The sequence below is a fragment of the Nipponia nippon genome, unplaced genomic scaffold, assembly GCF_047370975.1.
Source record: "Nipponia nippon isolate SJK-2023a ecotype South Korea unplaced genomic scaffold, ASM4737097v1 scaffold_6, whole genome shotgun sequence".
In the NCBI taxonomy this organism is placed as follows: Eukaryota; Metazoa; Chordata; class Aves; order Pelecaniformes; family Threskiornithidae; genus Nipponia; species Nipponia nippon.
This window is the reverse complement of record NW_028262380.1, coordinates 12,221,687-12,243,341: the sequence shown is the minus strand read 5'-3', so window position 1 is coordinate 12,243,341 and position 21,655 is coordinate 12,221,687. Positions and strand designations below refer to the sequence as shown.

General features: G+C 39.4%; 1 protein-coding gene across 4 annotated transcripts in view; it reads right to left on the bottom strand.

Moving 5' to 3' along the window:
* Window positions 1-13,226: 13,226 nt before the first annotated feature.
* ACOX3 (acyl-CoA oxidase 3, pristanoyl) overlaps window positions 13,227-21,655 on the bottom strand; it is a 35,039-nt gene continuing 26,610 nt past the window's right edge. For all 4 annotated transcript variants that reach the window (XM_087737086.1, XM_087737087.1, XM_087737085.1 and 1 more), the window contains exons 15-18: window positions 19,502-19,676; window positions 18,957-19,024; window positions 18,177-18,263; window positions 13,227-14,517 (exon numbers count right to left, since the gene is read on the bottom strand). In XM_087737086.1, coding sequence (XP_087593212.1) covers window positions 14,398-14,517; window positions 18,177-18,263; window positions 18,957-19,024; window positions 19,502-19,676 — 450 coding nt within the window. In that variant the 3' untranslated portion in view covers window positions 13,227-14,397. The remainder of the gene's footprint in view (window positions 14,518-18,176; window positions 18,264-18,956; window positions 19,025-19,501; window positions 19,677-21,655) is intronic.

The window sequence follows — 21,655 nt, the reverse complement described above, 5'->3', positions numbered from 1 at the left end:
GCAAGAGAGAAGCAGCAATATGTTTACCGATAACAAAGTTTGATAGTAAATGTGACAGTGGTTTAACAAGATTCGATGGCAAGGTACACTTGATTATTTACTGCACAGGGGACAGGGTCAGACAAGACTGTCAGGGAGACCCTTCCATTGACTCACGAGGTTCAGAAAAGACCCCTTTGCTTCCTAAACTCCTTCTCAGAGAGGAGTCTATGTGCGGCTGGATGCAATCCTAGTCTCAGACGTGGTCAATGGTTTATGTCTAAACGATTATATATGCACAACCAATCCTTTATATTACTTAGCTAAGACAACAAAGTTTCAGTGCACCTGTTCCCAATTCACTTCCCGAGTATCTGATGCGATTAGGATTCCCTCAGCCTCGAGGAGTAACCTTGGGAGGTGTCCCTGCTCAAGGGGAGATCCCGGTGTGCAGCCCGCTGCTGTGCAGGAGAGCTCAAAGGGCTCTTGGGCTGCTCACTGTTTATGGGGGTAAGGTGATTGACTTATAGTCATATTTGAATACCAACCGCAGATGCCAGTTTCTTCCAAATCTGGCTTGAATTGGCAGGGACCAGCACTGGTCCGTCAGTTGGGCGCTTTACTGTAAATTAGCCCTTGGCTACTGTGTTGTTGTCTGTTTCCCCTTTGACCCACTTTGAGCCTTGAGCCAGATGCAGCCATCAAGACCAGATGCACCCATCATGGGCACCACTGGTGGTTATCTCTTGACCAGAGTTACGGGAAAAGGTCAGGTCGGGCGCAGGGGGAGCACACAGAAGTAAAGCAAGGCAAGCTGTTGAGTGGTTCATATTTGCTGTCACATGCTCACATCTCTGGGCTGGTAGCTGAAGAGCTATGGTTCCCTGCCCCTAAAGGTTTTGTGGCATCTGTGTAGCTCGGTTAACCCTATGGTGACTGAATTTATAGCTTTTGCTTTTCATATAGGCCAGACAGAATACAAGTTCAAGTACAGGAAACTAGGGTGACACTAGCTCAGAGAGGCACGCATCCTGGTGAGTGCATCTCAGACACCCTCAGTGCAGCACTGCAAAGCTTCTACCACACCCATGTGCTCCTTCCCCCATCACACGAGCCAGTATGCCTTGGCCTCCTGTGACCAGACAGGCTCATAGTTGTATATCTGTCACCTGATCTGAGGCATGATCTTCCCACAGGGCCACCTCATTACATGACTTTGTACACAGATGCCTTGTGTTGGGAATTTAAAGGGTTGGAGGCAGGGCTGAAAGAAAGACCAGATCCAAGCCGTGTGAGCTGGTGGCCCACCAGTATGGTCCACTGACAACAACAATGGATGCAACTCTGCCCTCTCCATTGCTGTGGGACAAGAAGCTAAGCTTATAGAAAGGTGGGGGTATACAAATGATAAAGGGAAGAGACAAGAGAGGGGCTGGACAACATTCTCTCGTGTCCTCATTTTACCCAGAGATAAAGCTTTTGAGACCTTCTGACACAACAGTAGGCCATTTTCAAAGGAGTAGGAGGATTCTGGACTGTAGTTTCTGGAAGACCACGTAGCAGTGTTTCTGCAACTGATTTTCTGAGGAGTTGTTTGTGGGAAATTAAAAAAGAAACAAACCCACGGTAATTGTTCAAATTGGACCAAAATTGCACACAAATCAGAAATCTTGCTTTTGAGCCTTCGTGGCTGTCTTCTGGCTCTTCTACTGAGATGAAAATGCCAGCTGGCAGCAGATGGATGGTGGTGTCTGAGATGTTGTTTACTGGAGATAGAAATATTTTAGGGAGAGGTGACAGGCAAGGCAGAACTTTGCTTCATCATACTGAGCTGCTGGTGTAATGTCGTTGGAGGGCATCATTTCGTTTTGCAAAGTGGCATCTCTAAACAGAGCTGTCTTCTTCTGTTTAGCAGAGCCCCCCGAAAGGGATGAATTCTGTCTATAAATCCCTGTTTCTTTCACTATTGAGGAAGATGTAATGGTATACACTCCAATTTGTCCATATTTGGGACTTTAATCATTTCACAGTGTTTTTAAATCATGAGGCAAATCAGAGAAGGCAGTAAAGCAGTATGGTAAAATGTATTTCATCAAAATAACAAAAATGTCGAAATAACCAAAAATAAAATGGAATTTGACAAGTGGGAGGAGAAAACAGCTGTGTCAGCTGACACTTTGCTGCATAAACAATTTAACGCAATTATAAATTCGCATCTGGTCACACTGTAGCATAGATAAAAAGGTTTTTCACATGCACTCTTCCTCTGCTTTCATCGGAAGTCCTCTTGAATCACAGGCTGCTTCGGTAATTTGGTAACATATGGTAAGCTGTGTTTATGGAGCGACGTGCAGATGTTTCAGCCCAAGCCTCCGCAGATGCTCTTCTCATCTGGACCGCTGGGGCCAGGCAGGTGCCGTCAAACCACATGGCCAGAGGCGCAGGGTCCAGGCTGTGCCTTATGCTTTATGCTTGCTGCAATGAGGAAAACAACAGCTTGTCTTCTTAGTACCCCCCTTGTGTCTCTTCCAAAACGCACACCATTGCTGCTCAGGTTTAACCCATACCTGTGATCTTTGCCAGATTTAACCAGTTTTGCACCCCATCGCTCACATGCTTCATGAAGTTTGAGGACAAAGAAAAAAGACCTTTCCCAGCTGTATTAGGCAGCAGGTGATGCGTGAATGTGGCCTGTCCGTATGCTATGAGGATAACTAAGTACTGTTTTTGTGGAGCTGCTGTCCTGGGTCTTCTGCCCCCCGGTTCCCGTGCGCGCGGGGTGGGCCAGCACACACCCTGGGGCTGCAGAGGCGGCTTCCGACGTGCTGGGGGCTGCTCGCTGCTTCTTCAAGTCCCCAGACCCTTCATAAGCTGAAAACCTTTGGCTCAGGGGCCACTTCTTACTATAGGCTACTCAGTAGTGGGTTTTTTTGTGTGGTTTAAATGTTGACTTGCTTTGCCACACACACACGCTGTAACCTGCATGAGACACAGCGGAGTTTGTATAGGTGCACTGTGTAGGGAAATTCATAAGGAAGGGCTTTAGACAGAGTTTGCCTTTAACGTGTGGAAATAGTACAATGTAATTACTTAAAACACATTGCTTAAGTAATTAGAGAGCGTGTATGCATTGAAATGTAGTTTGCATTAAACCTTCAAGCTTTTCAAAGCATGTATAGTTTACATAGCTATATGTTAATCCACAGACAATCTATAGTTCTGAATATTCTCATAGCAACCACAGATCAACAAATGATTTCCCTGGGCTATTTAGGCATACCACTGCTATTAGGTCCTCTGATTTTTAATTACAAGGAAATAGCTCTAAACATCTTGAGGTAATTAAAATGATAATATCTTCTGTAGGATGCATTTGTTAAAGTAACAGCAATTCCCCTACATGACTTTATTACTCAAAAATATAACTGCAACTTCATTAGACAAATAAGATTATCCAAGTTTTTTTTCATAAACATAAAATGTAAAATATGCTTGCAGTTCTGCTGCAATTCTTGAATGTAATAAGAGAATTCCCTCTCCCACATTTTACAGTGTAACTCTTGGGATAATGATCTTATTAACCTTCATTATAATTCTAATTAATATACCATATCACAAATAGTTTCTTATTATCTCTTTCCCATTCATAATACTTTCATAAGCAGTTGATTACTCTGGTGATGTTATGACTTCGTGTTAAAAAAATATACACACACACCTAGCTTTACACATTCATTTCTGGCTGAATTCTGACAAAAAGAAGTAACAACCAGAGGGAAAACTGCTTGACTAAGCCTGCTTAAAAATTGTTTATTTTTGCATCTGAGCTCACATGCATGGATTGAGTTTTGTAAATAAGTGTGTGTGTGTGTGTGTGTGTATGAAATCTGTACCTTTAAAATGAAAATGTTGCAACATGTTGCAATGAACCACTGGATTTTAGACGTTTTTAGAGAATAATATTATTCCAGGTGTTGCCTAGATACATATGGAAGCAAAAAGTAACTGAACAAAAATTGCAACAGATGTAATTACTTAAAGTAGTGGTTTAAGGAGAGACTTCCACTGTGGATGAAAACTTAGGGTCAGTCAGTCTGGCCCTTATGTCCAAGCTATCTCTAAATTTTAAAACTCCTTTGAGTTTTCTGCAAAAACGATTGACTTCCCTCTCTCCTATACAGTAAAACTTGCTCATAAAAATATGTGCCCATTATTTCCTTTTCTCTGTCCTTGGCAAGTGTACCTCTGTCCTTATCATTTCCGTGCCAAATACAAGAGATTATTTGCACTTTCTCTTAGCACAGGACCTTGGCACTGCCCCTTGCTTTCTGTGTCTTTCTACTGTCGTCTATATTAGATTAAGTGTAAGTTCTTGCTCTTTACTCTCAAGATTCATCATAGCCTAATCCTAGTTTTGAAATCTTTCATTCACTGATAAGATGTTTACTCCAGCCTCCATGATGCCATCCTTGATGCCAAGTGCTGATTTTCTCATAAACTTCCTTTCCAAATTAGGAAGCTCTCAGAAAATTTCCAGATAAGTTTCCCATTAGCGTCTTTTACATCTCACCATTAAACTCCCTGACACCATGTTTATAAAAAATTTGGCTAAAAATGGCAGTGAGAACATTGAGATTGCTGCACATAGTACAATCCAGTACTGACATATTAATTTTTTCATAGTGCATTATTTCTTGTCTTCTATTTAAATTGCAAGATTTTGGAGATATATTTGTGAGAGCTTTGTACAGCACTCTGGATGGTGGGACCCTGGTCTGTGATTTCAACTCTCATGAATTACCGTAAGCTCTCTTCCTCTCTCCACCAAGAAGATACAAAAACCTGTGATAAAAAAATACTAGATGTCCAGAATAGCAGCCATGTTTGCCTGTTCCAGTATTTTAATTACAATTTAACATTGAATCTGTATTCAAGAAAATGTCAGATTTAAGGACTAACACAGATATAATTAATCTTGTCTTGAAGAACAGCATTTGACCAGATGACATCTTGAGTCACCTCAGCTCTTATGATGTAGGACTATCTGTGACTAAGTACCTATGGGACCTTTTAATTGTTTCTCTTGAACTACTGTTGCATCCCCAAATGGGAATTTGAATACATATGAGAGAATCATTCTGGTAATTCAGAGGTAACATGATGGTTCTGAGAAGTGGTAAGACACACCTCACTACTAATGATGATGCTACCATGTTCCTCCCAAATAGAACAAACCATAATCGATCGTGTTGCAAATTGAACATCTAAGGAATGTACCATTCTGTAGAAGTTTTTGCTCTCTAACCTCATTTGAAGCAAAACACAGCATGACTCTTTCAACTCTGAACTTTCTTAGGTCAAAATGAAAAAAAAAAAAAAGAAAAGTTTTTTGGTTTTTTTTTTAAATATATCAAATCCTGTCTTGTGAGATTAGCTGGTGAATCAAGTTTTGGATAACATTATTATGGGAGAAGTCAAGCAAACAGAAAGATGACTCAAACAGTTTAGTGTCAGGACTATTTCTTAACACAGAGGAAAATCATCCACTGGTTGCATATGGAATCCTCCCACAATGAACAGGAAGCCTGGCAACAGAAATAAAACTGAAAATGCTCCAACTTTGGCTGTGGAACTGGCCTCACAGCTGAAGTATCATGGGGAGACACCAGAAAAACGGACACTGGGGAGGAGAAACCATAACATAGCTAAGTAATGCTGTGCCTATTCCCTTGTTTGTCAAAACAGACAACCTGGTAGATAGAAAGGTAAAATTTTCCTTAATTCTCCTTCCCTGTCAAAAAAGCCCAAATGAAACCCAAAACAAAAAGTGAGCAACAAACATAGAAGGAAATTCCCTGAACACATGCTCTCACTATAACCACGATGGACTATGCAGGCTAAGAGTGCATTTCTCCTGCTCAAGTAGAATACAGCAGGACAGCACGGCACCACCTCCAACATATCATCTGGTGACTGTCGTGGGGCCACCCTGGAACAGAGCCCACCAGTGAGACCAAAGAGTGGCTCTGACTGGATCCGTGCTGATGGGTTGTGCCTTGGATGAACAACGCTCAGTGCAACTGACTGCTGTGAAAAAATATACAGTTTTCATCTGCCGTAGAGCATAACTCAGCCATGCGAGTATTTGTGTGTTGAGCGAAGAACTGGGCTGTTGCTTGCTCAATGTCTTAGGCACGTGTGTGTTTCTTCCTTTTTATGATCTTGCAACGATTGGATGGTGGTACCCTTCCTCAGGAGGGAAAGGTAGCTTTTCTACAGAAATACTTTGTGAAAATTGTGCTCCCACTGCCCTGCGCTTCTGGCTGTGGGGTTTATCCACAGCTTTGGACTAGAACAGGATATGCAGTTTCTATGGAGCTGGAAGACATTCTTTTAATAAAAATTTGTAAAGAGATCAAAACAAGCACAGAAACCAAATTCCACCCTATATGTGTCAAAAATAAATTTACAACTGGGAATACTCCCCGGGAGATATGTTTTTCCTGGCTCCTCCATCACACTAGTGAAATACAGGCAGTGCTCAGTTCTGGACTTCGCAAACACTCATCATTGATAAACTAGATGGAAAAAAACGAGTGTTTGTGTGGGCTTAAAAAAAATCATTATTTAATGACACTCAGAAGAGAAGCACTTTTTTGGAGGGCAGTTCAAATGGCAGCAGCTGTTCTGAAAAGGAGATTTAAAGGATCTTGGTACAGCATATAACAAAACCGTAGAGCGTTGTTTCGTCGCCCCAAATAACATGTGTATATGCACACACTTTCCTTCAAAGTAAACCATCTCCTTAAATCCCTCCCTAGTGATTGGACACAAATTAGATTTGTTTTGACATTCAACATTTTGTTCCACTTTTGGACACGCTGATAATACTGTAATCGCATCGTATTTTAAGCTCCTCTTTGACATGCTAAACATAGCGTTCGTCCAGTTTCCTGTTGTACCACACTTTTCTCCAGCTTTGAAGTCCATATTGCTGCTCTTTTTTGTACCCTTGGCTGGTTTGTGCCCCGAGGAAGCAGTAGTCTGGCACCTGGTTTCTGCGAGCAGAGACAGAATTACTCGTAGAAATTTCACTTTCCACAACACAGTTTCTATTTTCCAGGCAGGCTGGCATTTTTATGGCTCTAACTTTGGATGTGGCTTTTTTAAAACTAGGGCTGGACAAGAAACAATTCTCTGATCACGTCAAGGTTGTAAGGATCTCACGTTTTCTTACTCTTCCTGTGACACTCCTGTAACCTTTGAAAAAATTGTGAAGCACATCCTTCTCTCCAAATACATCAATGCAGGTCAGTTGTTGAGGAGAGCAATCAGTCAGGGCAGAGAGGAAAGCATTCACCTCGTCTCAGCTCTGCCTGACCTAGAATGACAAAAATCTTCATCGCTATACTTCTGAAGGAGCTCTTGCATACTCAGATCAACAAAATCAGGCTGGTTTAAACTTATTAAGCATTTCAGACTATGCTGTATGTCAAGTCTGTTTTCACCTTTATTTACCAGTCCACCAATTCTGCACATTTCAGTAAAAGAGATTTTACAATTACTTCCAGCTCGCTGAGGAAAAAAATAAGCAGTGGCAGGTCTAGGATTATCCTTAATAATATCCCTAAAGCACACACAATGATTTCTCCACTGATGGCTTTCTGAGACCTTGTCAGTCAGGAAGCTCCTAGTCCAATTAAAGTGTGTTTTACTGACAGAATGCTGATTTTTTTACTCATAGTGTCACGTAGCGCTAACTATGGTGTCTTAGAAGTGTATGTGTACATTGCATGTGACATATATTCAAAAAACAGAATCTGAGAATACCTGGGAAGTCCTCCAAGGATGAAATCAGGTTTGTCTGACAAAGTCTATTTTCTATAAAATTTCTGATCGATATTTATTGTATTACTATACGCTAATTATTTTATTAGTTGAATCCTCCTTCAGATTTTCCATTATTTTACTTGTGATAGAATTATGTTCACCACTTTTTTGTCCTTTTAAGCTATTGGTATAATATTCAGCAAACACTAATCTGGTGGAATTTCTTTGATACTCTTAAGTATAGCAGAAATGAGTATGAGTAGGCCACTCAAGTCTTCCTAGTCAAGCCTTCACAATCTTTTGTTGCCAGTTATATGGGTCTGCTGATTTTAAAGTGTTTACCATAGTACGTGTTGCTTAACATCCTCCTGGGTTACTAAGGGACTGGAAAATATTTCATCACATCCCCGTGATAAGAGCATGTATATACAGTGCAGAACTACTTCTTGAGTACTTTATTTGCCTCATTATAAACCATTTTATCATCACAGCTCGTGTTTTTGCTATAGGGAATGATGTCTGTCTATAGATTCCTGGTTTGATTCTTACATTTTACAAAAATAATGTATTACACTGTTAAAAGCGGTTTTGTTCCGAGGCAGTGGTTTTCCATTGCTAATGTGCATGCTGCCCCAAAAGACCTCGTGGAGGTGGTAGGGCCAGTGTGCAGTATGTGCTATATGGCGTATTGGCAGTAGAGTTGCTTTTCTCTGGATGCTTTAGAAGGTGTCCTGGCCCATGGGTCACCTGTTGAAAGCACGAGGCATGTCTCTATCACAGTCACAGGTCCGACCAAACTAGAGCTCCATGTTGGTCCTCCCACGGGCTATTTTCCACCTCCTGGTTATCTCTCTGTGGCAAGAAATTGCCCTTCTAAACAAAATTGTCATTATGAATTGAGGTGTTATCTCTATCAAAGAACTTACAAATTTAAAAAATTTCTTTGCATAAAAGGAAGAATAACAACGGACATTTTATGATTTGGAAAGAATGAGTTTTAGCAAAGCTACGAGTACAGAGAAGATGACAAGCAGGTGAAATGAGTTGGGGAGGGCACTCCGCAGGAGGAGGGAAGAACATGGGCAGGTGAGGGGGGCTACTGCCCACTGACACTGGGTCTTTGGAGTCTTCTGCAAATCTCAGCAGATGCTGGATACTAAAGTTGACCATAGTTCCCAAACAAAAATGTAAAAAAATGTGTAAATTTTCTTCAGAAAATCCACTGGGAATTGTTCTAGCCACACACTTGCTATTCTTTGACAAACACAGTGACGAAAATCCTGATGGCAATTGCATCTATTCAAGACAGATTCATGCTGTGGGAATGCTGAACAAATGCAACCAAACCACAGAAATTTGGGAAAGAAAAAGTCAAGGTAGCCAGCAGAACTGTTGCTCTCAGCAAAAACTACATTCATCTCTGTTTCTGCCTCTGAAAGCAAACCATGTGAAATGCTCGGCTTGTATTTGATAAACCTGTGACTTGACTTGCTTGGAGAAGAGTGAAGCTTTATGCTTCTGTTCCCACTGACAGTTTTGTGGGCAGCCCGCTGCGATCACAGCTGACCTTCCCGTGGCTGGATCTGGCTGTCTCAGCTTATACTATCACATGGATGTCTCATGCAGCAAGCTCCCCTTTGCTTATGGTGCTCTTTAGGCCAGTGAACCGAGCTAAAATATTTGGAGTCTTACTCTGATCTCAGGCTAATGAGAACTGGGAATAACAAAACATTGCCAAGGCCCGTGGAGGTACAGTGCTACAGGAGGAAGCCCAGGCCTCCGTGATGTCCATATGGTTGCATCTGAGAGGGAGACTGGTCATGCTGCTAGCATGTGCTACTATTAAATCACCACTCAGGTTTGAAAACACATTAAGTCAGTAAAGAAAATACATGCATAAAGGCAAACAGAAGAGAAACTTGCTACTCTGCAGAATGCATGATAAATCATTCATTACAGTGGGAAAGAGGCTTTCAGACAGAAATGGCAGCATATCAGTCTACTTATCTTTGCAGAAAAGAAGCACCTCTGGGAAACTTGTATCCACAGAACTACCGCTGTAAAGATGGTAGGGCTTCCATCTGGCTCCCTAAGCCTTTCTCCTGACACCATCGCTCCTACAAAAGATGATGTTAAATATTCAGGTATTTATCTTGCCACGTCAGCAAGGGAGATGCGTGCATTCAGTGTCCTAACGCACATGAACAATTTGGGTTTTTTTCTGATAGAAAAGAGCTTTTTTGCTTTAACTGAGTCACATCAGCAGAAATATCACATCACAGAGGAAACCAGTTTGAAATACCCTTGGCAGGTAGGCAGTTTGACAAAGTCACAAAGAAGAAAAATGCCAGTATCCAGGAGACAAGCCATCATGGGCACGGGGGAAGCAGTTGGCTAGGGCTCTTTCAGGCCTACTTGGATTCAACTTTCTGGTGACAGATTTAGCTGCCTTCATGTGGCAGCTTGAAAGGACAAATTCCCATGGCCAAATTGTTTTGGACTGAAGCTGTTTGACAGCTTTTGACCCAGCTCCCCAACCAAGTTAAAATGACATATCCAAGTTTATTTGGCGTTTGAACTGGGGGGGAATGACTTTTCTGTTCTGCCAGAGGCCTCTTTTATTTAATGTCCTGTAACGAGGAACAAACTGCATATAATAATGACATCTTGTGGTAGTTGTTGAATTATTGCCCTATGATTTAGTAGAGAATTGGATGCCAAATTTCATGACATCTTTCTCTCTCCATGCTGCAACTCTGCAAGTTCACATTTACAATTTCTGCTGCTCTGAGAAGCTGGATGTAGAAGACCTCTAGAACCTTTGGCTTATTGTTGACTTCAGAGGAAAAGGATATTTTGCTCCTCTCATTATGCAGGTGTGGCTTAACATACAGGTCAGAACTTCATAGTGGTAACTGATTAAAGAATGGTTATCCAGGTATTTATACAGAAAATATTAGAGTTTTGATAATTATTGAGTGCAGAGTGGCTCTGGCCCATAGAATGAGCCTGCCTTTTTTGTGCCATGGCTTTGTACTAGTTGTGAGAGTAAATGGAGGTGGCTTTTGCTGGCAGCATATAAAGCCCAACAGCTGCTGAGCACCTGGCACTGAGCTTGCAAACAGTCTTGGTGAGCAGCCACCATCGCCCCAAGGCTGGGGTATGGAGATGTGGGGTGTTATAAAGAGTAAATCCCCAAGGCCTCACAGTACCCCTGCTTTGATTTTACTTATTTCAGCTTTGGTGCTTGGGTGACAACTCCTGCCATGAACTGTGTGGGTATCCAAGGATGCCATGAAGCTCTAAGCTTGGTGCAAGCTGTGTGATAGTTCGTATCAGTGTCCATAATTGTGACATTTTACTGACTATCCCATTTTGCCTGCCCGTAATCAGGTTCTGGCTGATGCACTCTCTGCAGTGCTTGCTCTAGTCAAAGTCAGAAGCTTTTCAGAACAAACAGCGCACTTTCCTGCCAGTTTGTACAGTCCTTATCAGCACAGAGTGACTCAGCTTTTATCAGGGAGTTTGGATGTTGACTAAATAGCCATAATAAATAAGATTAGCAGGAACAACTTAGGGATATATTTCTACAGAGGTGTCTGTTTTTATTGTCATGTGTTTGGTGGGTATCTATCTTTGGGACTCACCAGGTCTTCAGTTCTGTTCTACTGTGACACAGCTGACTTCTCAGGGTTTTTTTGGATGAAGGTGGCTTAAGCTACATGCCAAACACCTTTGTTTTTTCTTCTAGCTACAAAGGCCTCATAAATAGACTTACAGTCTATATGCAAGATTTATGAACAGCTCTGCTTCCCGGCTGCGAGGAAGGAGGCAGGGAAAGACCACATCACTTAGGAAGAGCTCAGGTGATGGTGAAATTACATGTGTGTAGGACAGTGAAATAATGCTGCCGATCAACTGACAGTACAGAACGTGGAGTGGCAGATCAACGCTACTGGTGTCTCCATTTTATGTAGCAGGGCATCTCTTCCCCATGTGCCCCTTTTACTGTCAGAGATCCTGGTGTTCACACTGGATATCGGGAATAACATGCTCTGCCTCCTTCCTTCATGTCTGCACAAATGCAAGCAGTACAGACTTGCTGGATTCCCTAGAGATACAGAAAACAGATCAAGATAATCATGAGACTCCATGATTCCATACTATCTAATGATAGGTATTTAGCTGTATTGATCTATTTTTTTTCCATGGGATGATGCCACCTATTGGACATCATTAAAAGAGGCAAAACAGTTCAAAGAAAACAAATACTTTTTACTGGTTGTTTTTTTTCAGCAAAGAAGGCTCAACTTTTGACTGTTTTGTACAGTTCAATAGCTAGCCAAAGAGCTTCTATTGGGACATCCTGAATTATGGTACCTCATTAGAAAAGAAGAAAGAATAGAGGCAGAAAAAACACAGGCACCACTCACTATCTCTGGCAAGGAAAATGAAGTTCAGAAAATAAAATACAGGTAAGGTTTAACAAGATAGTTTTTATCCATTTTTCCAATGGGACTATAAACAACATTTTTGTTCGTTTGCTTGTTGGTTTTTTTTTTTTTTTTTACTGAAGTGTCTTGAGGGTGAGCATCTTTAATTGACCTTGAACTTGTGGTGGTAGAATTACTAATATTTAAGATGTAGAGGTTTGGCTACCAAGTTATCTTTACTGAAAGCACATTCCTTTTGACTAAAAGCTAACAGCCTGTGATTGTTTCCAGCTTCCCACTTCTGAGCTAAGGTAACACAGGTTGTGCCACTACTACAGGCTCCACGAAGAGCCATCTCTTCATATAGTCATATTATTTACTGTTTGATTCCGTAGAACTGTGGCAGTTAGCAACCTGCCTAAGGAGTCCATGCCTCCAGGGATGGATACCTGGCTTTGTTAACACTGAAATGATTGCTTTTCCTCACCTCTTTCTTTCTTTTTTCTGAAATGGTATATAGGTTGGTTCTTTGCCATCAGTTGGCTGAGAATAGGGGAGCAGAGGGGGAGATGCTCTCCGAATGTTCTCTCACTATGATCATAGTTAATAAAGCTTCTGTCTGGCCCGTACTAAGTTGTACTTGCGTTATTACACACTTGGGAGTCCCCAGATTCCCTGACAAACTGCCCTGAAAAATACGAACAAAAACTTGAAAAAAAAATCTTGTTAGTAAATAAATGTACCTTGAGGTACTCTGAGAAATTTTTTTAATGTTGGGCTTTCAATACATTCTCCAGCCACGAAATGTTTCCTGATCTGTGTCAGATTTAGGTGGAATCAAAGAAGCCTCTACAGAACTCCTTGGTCACATTGTGGCAGTCTGTAAAGACTTACAAACTTTCATATATTGACACTGCAACAATAGATGAAATTATAAAACCCCACAAGGACAAGGGTCTGATTCTGCTCAAGTAGAATTCAACATTCCAGTACTGAAATTGCATTTATTTAATAGCCCAAGCCATACGTCATCCCTGATTAGCCATCAATAATACTCAATTTTTTAACTTACAAAATCATCTCTTTGGCTTGACAGGATTGCTCAAAACAGTAAGGGCAACAGGAATTAGGTTTTAACAGTACTTCAGTACATAGATACAATAAAGGAAAAAAATAATCTTCTTCACAGCATATCTAAAACATAAAATATTCTGAATTTTCAGCTTTGTTACGTGTCTCTTTCATTTGTGAATAAAAATATTTGATAGTACAGCTGAAAGAGAAATATCCTAATATGTTCAATAATGCCTACCACTGTCGTATGTACTTATAAGACCACATTTACAATAATTCGAGTATATTCTGACTTAAAACACAGATGCAGTTTCTATGTCTGTCAATGTATCCCAGGCTTGATACTGGTTTTGCAGTACTGAAAACGTTATAACCAACTAAGAACATATATAAGACTTACAAGTTTACATTACCATAATTTTTTTTCAAAAAGATGTATAAATGAGTTGTTTTCAATTAATTTTATCTACAGAGTTATACACAATTCAAACACAGATTATCTAAAATCCCAATCCTCTCCTGCATTGAAAGAGTGATCAAGTAGTTTAACACAGAGGCATACGAAGTATATCAGAACAGCTTCACAGACTTCAAAGGGGCTGTTGGAAACGATTCCCATCCCTTAATACAGGTTTATCACTGTTGGTGTTCTTGATGTCTTTTTTCTTTTTTCTTCAAAATCTCCTTTATTTTGCTTTTGTTCAGCTTATTCATAATCCCTGGTGGGAAACGTTTTTTAATTATTTAACTTCTGTAATATGACAGTAAAGTCAAGAGACTGATTGGAACATTTCTTGCATAGAAACTTTGCAAAGCAGTGATCATAATGAATCTTCATTTTTTTGTACTTAATTGAGTAAATATGAATAGTGTCCAGATGTGTTGCTCTTGCTCCTGTCATTATTTTGTTAACAGTCCCTGAGACCAAGCTGGACTTGATTTCAAAGTTATTTCAAAACTTGGCACTTCTCTATGAAAATCTCTTTCATTTTCAGTGTTTGACATATGGTCTCATTTCCTCCTGATGTTTGAAATATGGTATCCATCTCAGGCCCATCCAGCCTCTTAGAAGTTGTTTGGTTTACAATCTTGACCTCAGCCTGCCTATAACAGGTTTATTAATACAAAATTCTGCCCACCATGAAGGTCTGTTCAGAGCTTTCCTGCCTTGAAGGATCTCTGCCCACATATTTTTATATAACTGCAAAATAATAATAAAAAAGGATTAATTCATACAGAAAATAAACCAAAGAAAACTTCTGCAAGATAAATTATCTAACTTATTAGTTGAAATGAGATTGTGATTGAATTTCTAGAGAACAAATGTGAATAATTAAGTACAGACAAGAACAAACACAAAGATAAAGCACAAAATTTCAAAGTACTGTAAACATCAGGTATCTGTGTAAATCATTTAGATCATCCTTGGCGTAAGAGCAGGAAACCAGTAACCTGTATAATTTCTTGTCTTCAACTTGACCTGAGTTGTGTTATCAAAGGTAGAAATTTGGAAACAAGGTTATATTAAGCTAATCTTTGCTCTGTCCAAACCTGAAAACTGTGTCTGAAAGCACTCGTGCATGTCTGTTTTTACCTTTATTTCAACACATTTCTGGAAAGTATCATAACTTCTCTCCCAGATGTGAACTGTTCGATCTGAGCATAAGAAATTCCTCTCTCATAAGCAGAATGTTAATTCATTATCTTCATTAATTTGCAATTTTATGTGGAACGGTTAGAAAAAGTACAGGGGAAGTAAATTCGGCAAAAGTATAATTTTAGCAATATTTGGCAGTTCATAATTAACTGAAGCTTAAAACTTTAATTAATGTTCTAGAAAGATGAGGAAAGGAAGGCCGTATTTTCAGCAGTAAGTTGGAGTACAGTATAATACAATATTAAGGTAGTATAAAAGCAGTCAGTTATGTAAAGTGAAAAGCCTTTCGTCTACATCAAAAGATGGCTTGGCCCTGTATATTTGTGATGATTTAAATAAATATTGAAATACAATATATTTAATATTGAATATATTTTTACCTTGATCACATGGGCTAGTGTTAACTTTTTATTCCATTCCAAGTTTGATTTAATATTGTCTAACAATTTTTAATTAATCTTGAAATAAATGTGGCGATAATTTCACATACTTAAGCTGAGACTGTGAAAGCTTCTACGGGGAAATGATGTCAACACCATCAAAGTTTCTTTTAAAGACAATCTGAATTCTTATTTAGTGCTTAAAGCTGCCCATAACAAATTTGGAAACTTTTCTTCCACTCCGATTAAGATCTATGGCTTGTGGTGCAAGGCACTCCACTGCAGTACAACACAGGTTATCCTGAATTAAATTCATTTTCCTGTTATGCTTGGATAATCTATTCTTTACCATACTGTAATTTTTACCAAAATGTTTGCATTGGTTTTTAGAAGTTGCAAAGATAGCAATGAATAGAGAATTAAATACAGACAGCCAGGAGACAAGGAGCTTTATTAAGTATTTTCTTTGAGTGAGGGATTGGCAGCCTTTTTCAAATTTCAGTTGAAAATATTTACACAAGTTGAAAACCACAGACTTAGAGGCAGTTCAGAAAACCTTTCTGAATCCTGCAGAACATGGGTTGGATATCACTCCTTGAAATTATTTTCTCAATATGACTCAATGAATGTACAGAAACCTTACCAAATATTTAGTACATGAGGAAGTCAGTAGTGTTGAGAGTCCTATCTGCATGTCTCACATATTATATTCCTAACATTAATCTCTAATATTAATCTCTAATATTAATAAGCCTCTGTGGCTTCTGTAGTTGTGTGAGCTAAGAGCTAGCCAAAGAGGAGCTAGCCAAATCCATTACATGACAGCTTTATCAACTGCTGATAAGAAATCTCCAGCTACCTGCTAGAAAGGGGTAGTATTCTAGGAACAGATCACTGGGTACTTGCACCATATCTTATATTCCTGTCTATAGCATCTGCTCACAGCTTCTGTTAGAGACAGAATAATGGGTGAAAATGGGCTTTTGGCCAATACAGATATTCTTAACATTCTTACAGATGATGTTCCTTCTCTTACAGTTCCCTTTGGAGCTTCCCTCCCACGACCTCTTTCATTAAATTAATCCTCAAAAATCTACAGAAACGGAAACAAAGTTTCCAGTGATGATTATAGTCCTCTTGTTGAGATGGCTGGATATGTAGAGCTAGCCCTTCCTCCTTTATGTGTAGAGACTGTGTTACCAAAGTAATCATTCTGTTAGGTCAGCGTCTTGTTAGAAACATCTGGACTGCCTTCTGTATTGCTTGATCACCATGGGAACGATGGACAACTTTAGACACGAAGACACAGACAGAGAATATTGAAAAGCATTGAGGACACTTGACTCAGCAATCCTGTCAAACTTCCTGGCAGTCTCCCCAGGCTCTAGTGATTCTCTACAGGGTCTATCCACACTAGACCAAACCAGTGTACTGTGACACTAGTCTCTACATAATAGTTATCCCACAGCTTGGCCCTGCTGAGTAGGGTTGGCTAGTAAGCAAGAATTTTGGTTTGCTGAGACTTTGGAATGAAATACAGCTCTTTAAATATGTCGGGGAAAAAAAAAGCAGAGAGGGACCATGACCTAGTATAGCCAAATCCATGGTGCACCCACATCCTGAATCCTGCTTGTAGGTCTGGTTACGACACCTCAGAAAGGACGTGGCAGAACCAGGAAAGATATAGAGAAGAAAAACAAGGCCTGTCAGAGGAATGAAAAGGCCCCCACAGATAGTAAATGTATAAGGACTGGGACTAGGAAGTATTTTTTCACAATACTCATAATTAAATTATGGAAATTATGGTGTCATGGAAGCGAAAAGACAGCTGAATTTGAAAACGGATGGGAAAAATGACTGGAGGATAGATACATCTGTGGCTATTAAACAGAATGATATAAATACAACCTATGGCATGAGGTATCTCTTAAACCACCAACTGCCAACAATTGAGACACCAGGGAAAGAACACCTTCATATTTCATCTGTTTCATTCAGTGTTCTCCTTGGCCACTGTCAGTTACAGAGTATTCTGTGAACTGGATCCAGTATGGCCATTTTTATGCTCTTGATTCAACTCTTGCTTTGTGTAATTTAGACCATACAAAAATATATCTCTCAGCCTTAACAAGGATGGCTTACATATTCATTAAAGCAAGGAGAAGTGCTAACAAAACAGCATGCTTCAAGTCTGTATTAAGATTACTCAGATCCCTTGAGTAATGCTGTACCTTGCACTGGTTAGTACAAAATACTCTGTCATATCCTAGAATTCCCAGTGAATAAACAGAATTCTTAAAGAATTGTGCCGTTTTTGATATAATTTTTAACTGGAACAAGTTTTAAATTTTCCTTTCTCTTATTAAAAGAAAAATTTTATGAAGAATTAAAAGAAAGAAGTAATTTCTACACCATTTATATGCACATCACACAAACTGGGTGAATATCAATAAAGGCAGCAGAAGTCCTAGGCAGAGAAGAAAACCACCTTACTATCTCTTCAAGGTATTAAGCTATATAGTAAAGACATGTTACTCCTTAAGGAATCTTAGGAGATGGTATAATTTATTTTTTTTTATTCAGCAGCACAGATGCCCACAAGAGCAAACTAGGGCAATTCTGTATGAGTTTCGCATTGAAGTGTATCTCCAGCAAATGCAAAATGTCATTTTCTGCTGACATCAATTTGTCTGGTACTTTCCACTGATCAAGTGTCTTCCTTTGCTTTTGTAGCTGTGAAGTGTCTTGAATATGTTGTGGCAATTTACAGGCAATACCCTTCTTAATGATTAAACTTAAAAATTTTAAAATGGATTTCCTTACCTCTCCATTAGCTTTACCAATGGGAGAGTTGAGAATGAAGTCAGGAGGAGCAAAGACATCAACCAGGGCAACTGCATCATCTTTCAACTGTTTAAAAACAAAAGACATACATTTGGCAACTTCTGCAGTTTTCTATGGCTACCTGTGAACTACAGAGCAGCATAAAGATTATTTTCATAAAGTACCAGCTATTGGTAACTTAAAAGATATCCACAATAAGGAGTCTAGATTTATTCTGCCTTTTTCCTCCCAGGGTAACTGCCAAAACAGACTGTATTTTAAATGTTTTCCTCCTTTGCTTATGGGTTTTAAAACACATTTTAACCAAGATGGTACTGTTTACACACATAAAAACACATATTGTTTAACTTTAAAAACATAATATCCAGATTCTTCTTTGAAATTTTGCTTACCTGCAAAAAATATAATCCAGTTTGAAAAGCTTTTGTGTTGAGAAAAAAAATTAATGAGCTAACACAATAATGAAATAAATAGAACTGGACTGCAGTATTACACTGGCTTTCCAATTAAGATTGCAAGGCCACAAATGATAGAGTGTTATTTTGTAACATATATTGTTTTTCATTTTTTTGGTAAATAAACTAGGACTAGATTCACAGTCAATGAGTTACTAAACTTTACAGAAAGTTATTCAGAAACTATTAATGCAATATCCTGCTAATTTACCCCTTGAAGTACAGAATAACTGATATATCTCTTTTTTTAGTATTTCTGTGCTATATTATTATTTAATCACAACAAACAATATTGAAGGCTTACCCGGTAGCAGAGCTCCAGAATAGCATCCTGAATAAGTCTACCAGCTTGTTCACCTGAAGCATAGCCACCTGCAAATACATTCACAAAGAAGCTTATACCAGTTAAGATTATACTGATACAATCCTTTTATGAAGAAATTTAGCAGTTCAGTATTCAAGAGACTAAATAGATGCTCCTGTGTAATTGGATTGACTGTCTTTCATGAATGAATTGACTGCAAAACCGTTAATCTAAGACATTTGGAGCCTTCTGCATTAACAAGCCACACTGCAGCATCTTGCTGCCTATCCCCCATCCTTTCCCCCAAGCACTGGTCCACAGCAAAACTTGTGAGCCCTCCATCATCTCTGAGCTAAGAGAGTCTTTTGGGTTAATTTGTCGCTCCACATTCCTGCTCCTGAAAATTTTGTCCAGAATGATTGTTATATATTACACAGGCAATAAGAAAATGCTCTAATCTAAATCCTAATTAGGATTCCCTCCCCCTGCCAAGTTATGACTTTTATAAAGTGACATGCACAGTATATTCAGGGAGCTGATCTCACCTTGGTAGAGCACAGCCAGGTGTTTACTCAAAGACCAGAGTCCATACAGAGCACTGAGATTCTTAAGCACTGGCTGCAGAGTAGATGGTATGCTGGGATCGTGAGTGTAGTCATGATACCTTTGTAAGACTGTTTGTTCAATAAAAGCAATGGCTAACGATCGACAGTAGTACACCTTAGGAAAAAGAAAAGAAGGACACTGAGTAACAAAATACTCAGGAGGAACCGATCCTCAGCTGGCGCAAAATGGCATTGCTCTGTGAAGTTAGTGGAGATTTGTTGATTTAGATCTGCTGATCTAGCTTGAGATTAAAGAAAGTCTAAGAAGAAAATCTAGGAGAAAACTCTTTCTACAATGTCTTTGCAAAGGTTAGTCATGAAATGCCTCTTAGAAATAAGATCCTAATTGTCCACTGTGTTCCAGTTTGGGTACTCTCTTATACCAATCCAAAGGGAGCGCAGATTGCATGCCTGTTACCAGTGTAATTTGGCAATTGCACCCAGACTGTACGGGATCAAGTAGCTACATCAGAGATAAGACCACGCAAAACCAGGTCTGCTGACTTTAGGATCATTAATAAACCCATATAACTCTAATAAGATAAAGGCAGGTTTACATTTATTTAATATTATTCAGTTTTATAAAGAGGATAAAATCTTCAAAGTGGTTCAGTAACCTACTGAAAACAAAAAATCTGATCATGTTAGCATGAGTGGATTCTGTTTGTGGATTGCAATAGATTGCAATAGATTGCAATATGTTTTGAAAGAATTATCCAACTAATCCTTGCCAACTATCTGATCAGAAAGGCAAGTCACCAGTTACTGTTAATACAGAGTATAAAACCTTAAGTGATTGTACTCAAACAGGAACACTTGTCTACTTTTATATACGTCACCTTTGCTGTATCATGGCATATGTCCTACCATGAAATAGACTGCTGACTGAAAACATTCTAGTTGGTGAACAGAAGGAGAATATGAAACCATTGCTGCTGTGGCTGATTTGCTGCAATGTTGTAAACTGGTGTCTGTTTTTAGCCCAATTGTTCAAGGTGTTTTTTTTTCATTTAGAATTAGTTGATTAGTTTTCCTTTTTTTCTTTTAAATACCTGGATCATGCTTGCATTTAAATCCACTGTGGCATTTTAAAAAGGCATATTCCAAAGATCACTGTCTCTCTCTTGATAGCTGTTCAGTGGCATACTTACGTCCAAGCTCAGATACAAGTATGAACTGCAAAATACACATCTATTCTCTGCAGGTTTAGGGAGTCCTTACTAGATGGTTTAGTCCCCTTACTAGATGGACTTTTTCAGATATGAATGTCAATTCCCTAGTCAGAATGAAATAAATCTTAACATCGCAAATGAAGCATTAATTCCCTGTTCTTCTCCCCTGTAATTCTATGTCCTTCTTTACCTTTGCTTGCACTTCTGTATTGTTTCTATCAAGCTATCCCCAAACCAAAATAACCTAGGGATAGGCTAGGAATCTCTTCCAGATCTCCCATAGCAAGAACAAATATTATATATTAGTCAGCCACTGGGCTGACAGAAAAGTGCTTCTTCACGCCCAGAAAGTTTTAAATCAAATATGTTCACATCTTTAAAGCACAGCTTGTAAATCATTTTCAGATGTTTTTGAGGCGTGCCATTTAAAATAAAAAAAATCCCGCTGTCCTAAAGATGAATTGTAGGGAGAAAAGAAAACTTAATGACCTAATGTATATCAATGCCTATCTCAAAAGCAGTTGTGTGCCTAAGTATCTTTAAATTTTAGCACATTTGACCACAAAAGAGAAGAGAGCCTTCATACTTCTGAGCAAACCATTTTCTCTAACACACTGGCCCCGGCACCAGCCTCCCAAGAGCTGGCCAACTGACAGGCAATCAGACTTGAATTTCTGGCAATTCCCATTCTGAATTTGACCCTGAAGAGTTTCTCTAATAAGCTGCTTCCAGGGTAAAAACAGGAAAGATTTCCTCCACTCTACCAGTGGTTTCACACAGACCATCCCCTGTTGAAGCTAGGCTGGCTCTTTCTAGGTGCAGAGCTGAATACTCCCTCCTGATGTTCTTTAATGAGCTTTGCAGATAAGGTGAATGACACTGGCCATCTTCAGGGAACAGACCCCTCTCCTCAGTGACAAAT